Source organism: Hippocampus bargibanti, linkage group LG17 (assembly GCF_051943395.1).
Source record: "Hippocampus bargibanti isolate YZ-2025 linkage group LG17, ASM5194339v1, whole genome shotgun sequence".
Classification (NCBI taxonomy): domain Eukaryota; kingdom Metazoa; phylum Chordata; class Actinopteri; order Syngnathiformes; family Syngnathidae; genus Hippocampus; species Hippocampus bargibanti.
Window position 1 is genome coordinate 15,776,290 of NC_142750.1, and position 11,946 is coordinate 15,788,235.

The following is an 11,946-nucleotide window of genomic DNA, read 5'->3' on the forward strand; positions in this document are numbered from 1 at the left end:
CTTCAGGCTCAGGTTGAACAAGTGCTGGACAATGACACACAGCTGGTCGGAGCAGGTCTTGAGGAGTCGGGAACTGATATCATCCGGACCTGCTGCCTTCCTCACCTGCATCCTCCTCAGTTGGTTCCTCACCTGCGCAGTTGTGACAGACAGGCAGGAACCAGGAGGCAGAGTGGCGGCTGAGGGTGTGGCAACGGTTGGGAGGGCAGATGTTGGTTGTGGAAAGCTGGTCGTGAGAGGGGGCAGGGAGGGTAAGGCCACAGTGAGAGTTGGTGCAGGTGCAGCTACAGGTGAAGTTGACGGTGGGCCCGGGGCGGCTGGCGTCTTGTCAAACCGATTGAAAAAGCGGTTGAGTTCATCTGCCCAGTCCTTGTCTTTTTCGTTCAATGTCACTGGGCTTTTGTGGCCTGAGATATTTTTCAGGCCCTTCCAGGCACCAGCGACATTGCTGGCTTGCAGCTGCTCCTCCATTTTCATCTGTAGGCATTCTTCCCCTCTCTGATCTTCCTCCTCAGTTGCACGGGCTTCATTTCCTCTCTGTTGCCCGAAAAAAAATAATAAATAACTTTTCCTTCAGGAGGACTTTTATGTCGGGATTAATCCATGGTTTGTTGTTGGCAAAACACCGCACAGTCCTGGTGGGTACGGTGTTTTGTTCACAAAAGTTAATGTAGTCTGTGATGGTGTTGGTGAGTGAGTCAATGTCTTCCCCATGAATCTCAGTAAAGAGCTCCCACCTGGTTGAATCAAAACAGTCCCGCAGAGCTTCTTCAGCTTCCGTGGACCATCTTTTGATCGTGCGGGTCACAGCTGGTTGCCTCTGGACAAGGGGTTTGTACACAGGCTGGAGATAAACCATATTGTGGTCTGCTCTTCCGAGAGGGGGGAGGGGGGAGGGTTTGTATGCATCCTTGGCGTTTGAATAAAATAGGTCCAATATGTTATTGTCTCTGGTGGCACAAGTTACATACTGTGTGAATGTTGGGAGGGAGAATTTCAGGGAAATGTGATTGAAGTCCCCTGAGATGATAAACAATGCGTTGGGGGACTGGGTTTGCAGCTTGTTTACAACAGATATGAGGGCATCGGAGGCAGCGGCGCCATTTGCCGTAGGGGGAATGTACGTCGTCACGGCTATGACGTGTGAGAATTCCCGTGGCAGGTAATGCGGCCGGAGGCTAACGGCTAGCAGCTCGATGTCCCGAGTGCAAAGTTTTTCCTTCACCGTGATGTGCCCAGGATTGCACCATTTGTCATTCACAAATACAGCAATCCCCCCTCCTTTCTGCTTACCGCTGCCTTCATTTCTGTCCGCTCGTACGAGTTGGAAGCCCTCCAACTCTGCGTGGGCGTCCGTAGTGATTGCCGAAAGCCATGTCTCCGTGACGAGTAGCAAGCTGGCTTCCCGGTACTGCCTCTGGTGCCGCGTTAGCGCCGCCAGCTCGTCCATTTTATTCGGGAGCGATCTCGCGTTCCCCATGATGACGGACGGGAGAACGTGTCGGTATTTCCTCGTTCTTTTGCGGCGATCTTTCCCGGCCCGACATCCTCGTTTCCTCCTCTTCAGTTCATCGGGGATGTCTGGTGCGGCGGCCGCTAGTCCGCTATTAGCCCGCCACGCTAGTAGCTGGTCTCGACTGTAAACAATGGGATTCCGCGTGCGCGTGGATTCCCCGTTCACAGGAGCGATGAAAAAGTAAAAAATAACGGCGATGAGCAAAAGAAAAGATGCCCATCTCCTCTCCGTAGGTTTATGGAACGAGATTAGGCAAAGCAAAAACGGAAAAGTAAAGAAGTGAAAAAGTAGACAAGAAAGGGAAAGAGCTGCTGTGGAGGCAGCCACACAGGGGGGCGCCATCTTGAAGTGAACTTTTGCATATTTTGTCACATTCTGACCAAAAACATGAATATATTTTTGTCGTGCGGCGATACAGCACGCAGGTGGAAAGTTGATAAAAGTTAACTCAGCCAGATGCAGGAAGGGTATTGTGAGTTTTCTTTATTTGAAGTTGATATCAGTTTTCGGCAGACCTCAGGTAACACTGCTCTCCAGGTTGTCCTTTGTCCCTCTTCTTCCTCCTCGAAGTGACTGGCTCAGGCTGGCTTTAAAGGTGCTTCACCTGAGCTTCTGGCCAATCAGGTCCCAGCGGCAATTGGCCATTCCCAGGTGGTTGCAATCACCTTCTCAGAGTCAATTAGTGGTCGCCCAACTCAACTATTTTGGATGGGGAGAAATGCGCACCTTTCTCCGATCCAAAATCCATGAAACACAAAATTATTTAACATTTCTTTTAGCATCATGACATCATCCACCCCCTCTCCTCAGAGTTCAGACATTCTTGTCAAATAATCAGCAATAACATTTGTTGTCAGGGCAGAGAATGTCATATGTGACAGGTCCTATTCTCCTAGTCACAGCGTATGGGCCCTGCCACTTTGCCAGTAGCTTACTTGATCCCATATGCAACAATATTAACACCTTCTGTCCAGGGTGCCAATCTCTCCCTGATAAATTCTTGCCGTTATTCTCGCTGGAGATCCTCTTCCAGCTCCTGACGTTCTGCATCTTCCATTTCTTTCTGGAATTCTGGGTTCAGAAAGCATTGGAATTGCAGCTTGTCTTAGATGATGAAACTGTGGAGGGTGGGCATGTTAGGTAACCCAACTTGGGAGTTTCTTGTGCGGGAGGAAGGTTCGTTGGCCTGGATGTTCGAGAGTCAGCGCCCTGGGGGTGCGGTCCCAGAGGAGTACAATGTTGACTAGATCGACTGTCAAATGTCCATTCTTACTTGTTGGGTGCATCTGATCTCTAGATCTGTTCAATCAACATCACCTCTTGTCTGAGTCTTAGGCTTCACCACTGGTTCTATCTCACTCTGCTCAGTTCCATCCTTGGCTTGGCAACTGTCAGACGCCTCATGGAAAAGAAGAACGGCATCCTCTTGGGGCAACTCAAGCTTCTGGTTTCCTTGATCCCCTTCAGAACTCTTCAGTCCAGTTTGGTTGGCCCGTGCTACACAACTTCTTACTCGTCCCACCTTCTTCCTCTCGGCTTCCTCTTATCTTTTCCACTTCAGCAAGGCGTAACGATCCCACCTTCTTCATGCAGGGTGAAACGATCTCACCACTGCCACCAATTGTCATGCGGCGAGACAGCAAGCAGGTGGAAAGAGGATAAAAGTTCACTCAGCCAGATGCAGGAAGGGTATTGTGAGTTTTCTTTATTTGATGTTGATATCAGCTTTCAACAGACCACAGGTAACACCGCTCTCCAGCTTGTCCTTTGTCCCTCTTCTTCCTCCTCGAAGTGACTGGCTCAGGCTGGCTTTAAAGGTGCTTCACCTGAGCTTCTGGCCAATCAGGTCCCAGCGGCAATTGGCCATTCCCAGGTGGTTGCAATCACCTTCTCAGAGTCAATTAGTGGTCGCCCAACTCAACTATTTTGGATGGGGAGAAATGCGCACCTTTCTCCCATCCAAAATCCATGAAACACAAAATTATTTAACATTTCTTTTAGCATCATGACATTGGCATTTTTTTGTGAAAGACCAACACAAAGCGGTTCATAATTGTGAAGTAGAAGGAAAATTACACATAACTTTCAATTTAAAAAAATAATTAAAACACTGGAAGATGTGGCATGCAAAAGTATTCACACCCTCTTCTCTGAGTGCAACCAGTTGCCTTCAGAGGTTGCCAAGTGATTTCTGAATGATCAGATGTTGATCTAATGATGAAATGAAGTCCATCAGCGAACAGAGAACATCAATCTTGCTGAGCTTGAGCTGTTCTGCAAAGAAGAACGGGCAAAAAAATCCAATCTCTAGATGTGCAAAGCTGGTAGAGACATACACCAAAAGACAACTTGCAGCTGTAATTGTAGCGAGTGGAACTTCCACAAAGTATTGACACAAGGGGGGCTGAATACTTTTGCACACCACATTTTTCCGTTTTTCATTTAAAAAAATGTAAACGTGTATACATTTCCTTCTAATTCACAATTGTGAACCGCTTTGTGTTGGTTTTACACATAAAATGGCGATAAAATATGTTTATGTTCGTGGTCAGAATGTGACAAAATGTGGGAAAGTTCAAGGAGTATGAATAGTTTTTCAAGCCACTGTAGTTGATGTGTCCGCTGTAAATTACTCGAAGAGATTGATGATTATTTCACCACTTTTAGTTTTTCATAATGAACCGTGTTTTGTCTGAAGTACTAATTTACAGCACTGTTTTTTAATGGTTTGTTTTAGTTGTTGTTTATCTGACACAAATTCAATGTTGAGTATTTGAATTGCTCAGAAAAAGTTAACTTTCTAAGGACCTGGTGTTCTACAGTAAAGTCTCGTTATATCGATATCTGATGTATCGATAGTCCCGGTTATATCGATACTATTTCTATGCACGCACAGAGAAAATTACATGCAAACGGGGTCGGATATATCGATAGTTCCGGTTATATCGATATTTTTTCGGACTCCCTTGAATATCGATATATCGAGACTTTACTGTATTTTGTTTTTATTTTGTAATTCTTACAAAAACAAACATTCATTCATTCATTGTCCAGACCGCTTTATCCTCACGAAGCTGGTGGGAAGGGGGTGCTGGAGCATATCCCAGCTGTCTTCTGCCAGTAGCCGAGGGACACCCTGAACTGGTTGCTGGCACTCAAAAACAAACAAAACAGTGGCATTCTCCCTTGTGATTTGAAACTAAAGGTTGTAATTGGGACTATGGCTAGTCTCAAATACAGCAGAAAGTACAGGTAACATCCGATTTACAACCGGAGCGAGTTATGACCACCCGTACTTATGACAACAACCGCCAGATTATTATTATTATTTTTTTAATTCTACAGCTGCCACCGCTACAGCCCGGCAACACTGTTGAACTCCACAGCGTGTTTGCGAGGCATTTGGTGGAATGAAAGACTCGTGATAGTCCTTATTTAGATATGTCACATTCCGAACGAGGCAGAAAGCAGCCGACTCGTCGGAGCGAAATTGAATGTCTGGATCCCCAAGTAAGCGACAGAGACAGAGGTCCGTTCAGGATGATTTATTAAGAGACAACACAAAGCGCTGGTGTCCACCGAGGTGTCGGTGGACACCGGCGCTCAAGCGGGTGGAATCGCCGCGACGCAAACGCCGCGTCTGGCTCACGGTCGGCACCGCCGACTCTTTGAGACAGATGACCTCTTCTGGCTTCTCCGTTAGCAGGGAGAGAGATTTTTGGACAGCTCGCATGTGTGGGAGCCGTGCGTATTTGGGTCAGCAGAAAGCATGTGCGCCGACACAGTAATAAAGATCGATAATACGAAATATAAAATGATTAAAATGACACTAAAAGTTATAAGATTTATAAATGAACTGTCAACATTTTGGTATATAATAGTATTCAATACAAAACGTTTCTTAAAAACAACATATTGACATTTTATACTATCCTGTCGTATAAACCTCGCGTCAGCAATTTTGAATGCATTTTGATTTACGACCGTTTGACTTACGACCGTTTTGTCGGAACGGAACCCGGTCGTAACTCGGATATTACCTGTATATCGCTGGGACTGCATCTGTCCAAGTCAACTGGAAAAACAGCAAAATACATTAGAGTCTTTTACCTTTTCATTTGCCTCAATAATTTAATACAATGAAACTACGAGTTTTCTCAGCCATTTTTAGATGAGACCAAAAATAGATTATTAGAAAATTAATTGATCGCACACATTTTTTGATCGCCCTACAACACTATTTAAGACATGCTTAACTTTTAATTTGCCAGTACAACATGACACAGAGAATGTTTTTCTCCAATGATGTAATGAATGGGCCTTATCTCTGTGGCCGGTGGTTTGAGTGCTGCACTGCTTTCTTTCTGTTCCATGACAGAGCTCATTTCTTTTGTTTTTCTTTTCATAGTGAGTCGCATTTAGTTATGATTGATCTTCATCTATTCTTTTGCAGCCTCCAGTAGACGCGTCCACACAAGAGACCATGATGGCCGTGCTTGTTGAGATGGGATTTGGGGACAGACCACTTAACCACCGTCTGCTAAAGAAACATAACTACAACCTGCTAGATGTCGTCAATGAGCTTGTTCAGTTGACCGACAATGACTGGTATTCTACACGTTACTGACCAGCCAGAGCATTTTGGAACAGTGACAAACATGAGGGAGGGGAATAGATTACGAAGCAGAAATAGAAGATAAAATATCATATCTTTGTATCCTTTAAAAATACTTCAATCACAGAACAGTGGACTCTTTGTTACCTTGTTCCGCCACAGAATGGGTTCCCCTAAGTCTCATGCACAATAAAGCATAAAACTTAAAACTTATGTATACCCAAAACCATGATGCTGAATACAAATCACCTTTGCATCAAATCATTGGTAGCTCTCAGTTTATTGTCCAGTGTTTGTAACTATTTGAAGACCTGCTGGCGTCACTGAGAGCTGACGTCCAGACCTGGAATATAGGTCAGCGGCTGTCTTTTGGCCCGTCGTCTTCTCTCTCACTTCAGTCTTTCATTTTTTTCTTTTCATACTTATAGTTGGTTTTGGACTTTATCAGGTAACAGAACTTTATGTGAAAAACTAGTATAGATATACGAAAGGTTTATTAATTTTTTCGCGAAACAATCCTCTTCACCCAAAATGAGAATTAATAAGGACTGTTCATTATCGGTACTGCCTATCAAGCCTGTTCCATGTAGGTTTTCTTATCGCTTCTCTTCAGTGAGTGAATAAAATACTGCAGATGACATATGATATCATGGATGTCATCATTGTTGTTTAGAAATATCATTATATGATAGTCCAAAAGATGTTATGGGATAGTGCTGTGCAAAATGGACAAAATGGTCTATCTTAATATACTGTAGCAAAATTAATATCGCTATAAAGATGTTTATTCCATTATAGTAGTTTTACTTTGAGGACAACCAACACCATTTTTTGTTTCCTGACTGACATTAGAAAAACGTTTTATAGCATCTAGAATACCCAAAACACGCAGTATGATATTTTTAGTCAAATGTAAAACACCAATAAAAATGACTTAAAGTGTCCAAAAACTACTTCAAATTGAACCCGGAAGGGGCCAGTTTCAGAAAGTCCCGCCCCCTTGTTCGTGGTGTGACCCCAAGACGTCTTGCCTTGCTGGAGAATCAAAACAATGGCCTCAGATTCGGAAAAGATGCTTTCTTGTTACTCATCCAGTTATGAATATGATTCAAATAGTTCTGAAGAGGAAAGCACACATGTTTTCAATCGATTCAAGAATTTATTCCGGTCATTTTGATGCATCTGGAGAGAAATGTAGTGACAAACTCTTTAGTACTCACAGTACCCAAAAAAAGGCAGAAGAGGATGACAAAACTCCGTTTAAATTGTCTCCTGGGACGTTTTGTAAGCAAACATCAAATACACTGTAGAAGTCTTGGCGCAACACACAACGATTCACCATCGCGTTATTTATGTTTTCCTTCTAATTTCGCCATCAACATGGATCAACACGAAGTTTTCAGACCAAACAAAGTACCGCAAAATGCATTGAGGTGATGCAAGGTATGTCCTTTCTCGGTGAGGGGCGTTCCTTCAGTGATGTAGGGTGCGGACTCCTCACCAACTCAAAAACAAGACTTCCGGAATATTCACCGCGAGTCTTAAAACGTAAAATATAGCTATGCGGTGGAATTTTGGTAAAATACGCTCAGTAGAAGTCATTTGATTTTACAAATTATGGACACAACTTGTCCGGAGATGTCGGTTGTCCTTTAAATTGTCCCAAAACGACTTCAAAATGACCTCAGAAAGTTTCAGAAGGTCCCGGCCCCTTGTTCGTGACATCACGCCAAGACGTCTTGCCTTGCTCAAGAATCATAACATTGGCTTCAGATTCGGAGAAGATGCTTTCTTGTTACGCATCCAGTTTTGAATATGATTCAAATAGTTCTGAAGAGGAAAGAATAAATGTTTGCAATCGATTAAAGAAGTCCTTCCATGTCATTTTGAGGCGTCTGGACTGCAATGTAGCGTTCCAGAAAATGCACAAGATGACGCCAAAGCTCCGTTGGAAATGGGCTGATTTGTCTGCTGGGAATTTGTGTCAGCTAGTATCAAATAGTAGTCTTGGTGCAACACACAACTATACACCATTGCGTTATTTATGTGTTTTCCTTCTAATTTCGACATCAACGCGGATCAACACGAAATTTTCATACCAAACAAAGTACCCAAAATGCATTGCGTGTCACTTTCTCGGTCAGTGACGATACCTACTGTGACATCACGGTAGGTATCGTCACCAACTCAAAAATATATGCGGTGGAATTTTTATAAAATAAACTCAGTAGAAGTGATTTTACTAATTATGGACACAACTTGTCCGGCGGCGTCGGTTGTCCTTTAAAATGCCAATAATTTCTGATCATTTCTCAATTTATAAACACATTTTATATAGGAAAAAATGAAATGAATTAGAAATACCACAAAGCACAAATATCCACATTTCTAATCAAAATAGCTGGTGATACAACCAGTTTTCGAGCAATGCACACAATGGAGTGCTTCTCAATTATATTCTGTCATGCACCCCTTAAAGGACAACCGACGTCTTTTATGGACAAGTTGTGTCCATAATTTGTAAAATGGCTTCAAATGACTTCTACTGAGCGTATTTTACAAAGATTCCACCGCATATAGCTATATTTTACGTTTTAAGATTCGAGCTGAATATTCCGGAAGTCTCTGAGTTGGTGACAAGTCCTCACCCTACGTCACTGAAGGAACGCCCCTCAGCAAGAAAGGACATACCTTGCATTACCTCAATGCATTTTGCAATACTTTGTTTGGTCTCAAAACTTCGTGTTGATCCGTGTTGATGGCACAGAGCATCAATTTGATTTTCACTGACAAAAATTGAAATCAGCCCGTTTTTTGAAATCAGCCCAATTAATCAGCCCGTTTCCACTGAGCTTTCCACGTAGCTTTGTCCCCCTCTTCTGCCTCTTTTTGGTGCCCCCCCCCCCCCCCAGGTGACACATTCGGTGCTACATTTCCCCCCTCAAAATGACACAGAATAAATTATTTAATTGATTGCAAACATGTATGCTTTCTTCTTCAGAACTATTCGAATCATATTCATAACTGGATGAGTAACAAGATAGCATATTCTCCGAATCTGAAGCCGTTGTTTTGATTCTCGAGCAAGGCAAGACGTCTTGCCATGACACCACGAACAAATTGAAGTACTTTTTACACACTTTTAGTCATTTTTATTCACATTTTTAAGTCATTTTGCATTTGACTAAAAATATCATACTGCGTGTTCTGGGTATTTTAGATGCTATAAAACGTTTTTCTGATGTCAGTTAGGAAACAAAAAAGTGAAGTCGGTTGTCCTTTAAGAAGGAGAAAACGGATCGCAGCATCATTTATGTATAAAACTGTTATATATATATATATATATATATATATATATATATATATATATATATATATATATATATATATATATATATATATATATATATATATATATAACAGTTGCACACAAAGACGTACAACAGCCACTCTCACACTAACACCTAGGGACAATTTGGAGTGGTCAATCTGCCTGCCATGCATGTTTTTGGAGTGTGGGAGGAAACCGGAGGACCCGGAGAAAACCCACGCGGGTCCGAGGAGAACATGCAAACTATATATATATATACAGTGAGACCTCAACTTACAAACTTAATTCGTTCCCAGAGTGTGTAAGGCTAAAAGTGTGTATCTCAAAAAATTTACCATAGAAAACCATTAAAATGGGAATAATCTGTTCCCGGGTTTCCATAAAATATACTTATCAACTAAATAAGCCTTAAAACTACACACAACATACCTTGTTCTATGTATAATAAATGTGCTATTGTACTGTAATGAAAGAAATACACTGCATTGTATCATAAAGTCACTTTACTTGCATTTGTGATGGTCATTGATGGCTTGATGGAATGGCGTTGGAGGTCGAAGGTCAAACGGAATTGCTGTTTGGAAAGAGAGGCGCATTACATGAGGACTGTAATTAAAGAAATAAACTGTGCAGTAAAATAAAGTTTTATTGACCTTTTTGATGGTCATTGATGGCTTATGGAAGGAGAGTCACCTTCCATAAGGACTATTGGTAACTTAACCTCTGGTGCTGTTCGGTCGTGTGCTTCCGCCGAAGATCACTCTGCCAGCCACGGTGGGTGTGTATTATGAAAATAGTGCTTATTATAAGGTTTAATTTTCTGAAATTTGAAGTTTGTAAGACGAAAAGTTTGTAAGATAAGGTGTTTGTAAGTTGAGGTCTCACTGTATATATATTCAAAGATTAAGCCCCGTTCTGTCAACGCATTGATGCACTCTTGCATTTCTGTTGCATTTGACAAAGACGACCCGACGGTGCCAAGCTCAGTTCTATATGAACATCTCCGCTCAAGGTAGCCTGTCGAGCCGTTAGCCGCTCTACGCGGTGCACTTTCTGCTTTGTGTCCGAGGATTTTCCCCTGAGCAAACGGTGGAGAAACGTGTTCCATGTATGTAGCTCAGAGTGCAAGCCTAGGATAGCTCAGCTGATAAGGCAGCATTTTGGCATACGGGAGACGGCAGGAAAAAAATGAGCACAAAACATCTAGTGTGGCTCCTTGGGCAAGACCCTTCATGATGAGAGGCAATAAATCAAATGACATGCCGGCTCAGACGCCCGGCCAAACAACATCTGCGTCAGGTCCTGGGGAACCAGAGCACCTTGATGAAAAATGGGCTACTGGAACAAAGCGGATATGGACGAGATGCGATAACATGGCTCTGTTGGAATGCTACTACTCAAGCAACCCTAGTCAGAGGGGTTACATGCGGAGAATGGGGGCTGAATGGTTACTTCAAAACCCACAGTCACGGTTGACCACGAAACAAGTAGTAGTTCAGTGTTCCAATATCCACAAACGGCAATTACTATCACAACTTGAGATTGATGAGGTGCAACACAAATTCCAAGGTGAAGGGCCCCAGGCTGCCACATCACAGGAAGAGGTTAGACCAGAGATTGGGAGGCAAGCCCCAATTAATGATGAGATTAGGAAACCAGCCCCAATGAATGAAATGCTGAGCGAAGCAGCAACTGACCTGAGAAATAAGATCATGGCAAGAATGAAAACTGGGCAACCAAGAAACCGATTACAACGGCTATGTGAAGTACCACCTGAAAGTCTCATGGAAACTGTGAATCAGAATCAGAATCAGAATACCTTTATTCGTCCCACAATGGGGAAATTTGCAGTCCACAGCAGCAATTGAGCACTGAGAGCGACCCCGACCGGAACGATCACGGAAACCAATGAACTGATATACGCTTCAGCATAAGTGATCCTAGAGATGCTTGGCTAAAAGAGCAATCGTGAGAGTCGTTACCCACCATGGAAAAGACGGTTGGAGGCTAAGATCAAGGCAGCTCGGAAAGATGTGAGTCAGTTGACGGAGACCCAGAGAGGTGTGAATAAAAGGCCAATACCCAAGAGGTACATGCAGATAACCACGCCTTGTCCAGTCGCCAAAAGAGTTACACGAAAGAGAATGAAGCCAGAAGAATAAACAGGCAGTTCGCAACACAACCTGCGAAAGTATACGCTCAGTGGCAGGGTTCTAACAGCAGAGCAGTCGCTCCAAGGCTGGAAAATGAAAAATACTGGAAAGGCATATGGGAGAAGGAGGACCCTGTTTTATATATATATATATATATATATATATATATATTATATATATATATATATATATATATATATATATATATATATATAATATATCAGTGACGTGCGGTGAGGTTCATGGCTGGTGAGGCACTGACATTATCACAGTCAGATCACAGAACGTGTTTTGCTTAAAATGTAATTTCAGTATTCTTTATATATTATAT

General features: G+C 42.7%; 1 protein-coding gene and 1 non-coding gene across 6 annotated transcripts in view; one reads left to right on the forward strand and one right to left on the reverse strand.

Moving 5' to 3' along the window:
- The window catches only part of nbr1b (NBR1 autophagy cargo receptor b), a 47,130-nt gene extending 40,145 nt beyond the window's left edge, over positions 1–6,985 (forward strand). For 4 of the 5 annotated variants that reach the window (XM_089018542.1, XM_089018543.1, XM_089018544.1 and 1 more), the window contains exon 23: positions 5,970–6,985. In XM_089018542.1, the coding sequence (XP_088874668.1) occupies positions 5,970–6,143 (174 nt within the window). In that variant the 3' untranslated portion in view covers positions 6,144–6,985. The remainder of the gene's footprint in view (positions 1–5,969) is intronic. The other variant, XR_016118038.1, reaches the window with a different exon arrangement.
- Positions 6,986–10,352: 3,367 nt separating this feature from the next.
- LOC148885975 (RNase MRP) lies at positions 10,353–10,604 on the reverse strand. The gene has a single exon (XR_016118165.1).
- Positions 10,605–11,946: the final 1,342 nt, after the last annotated feature.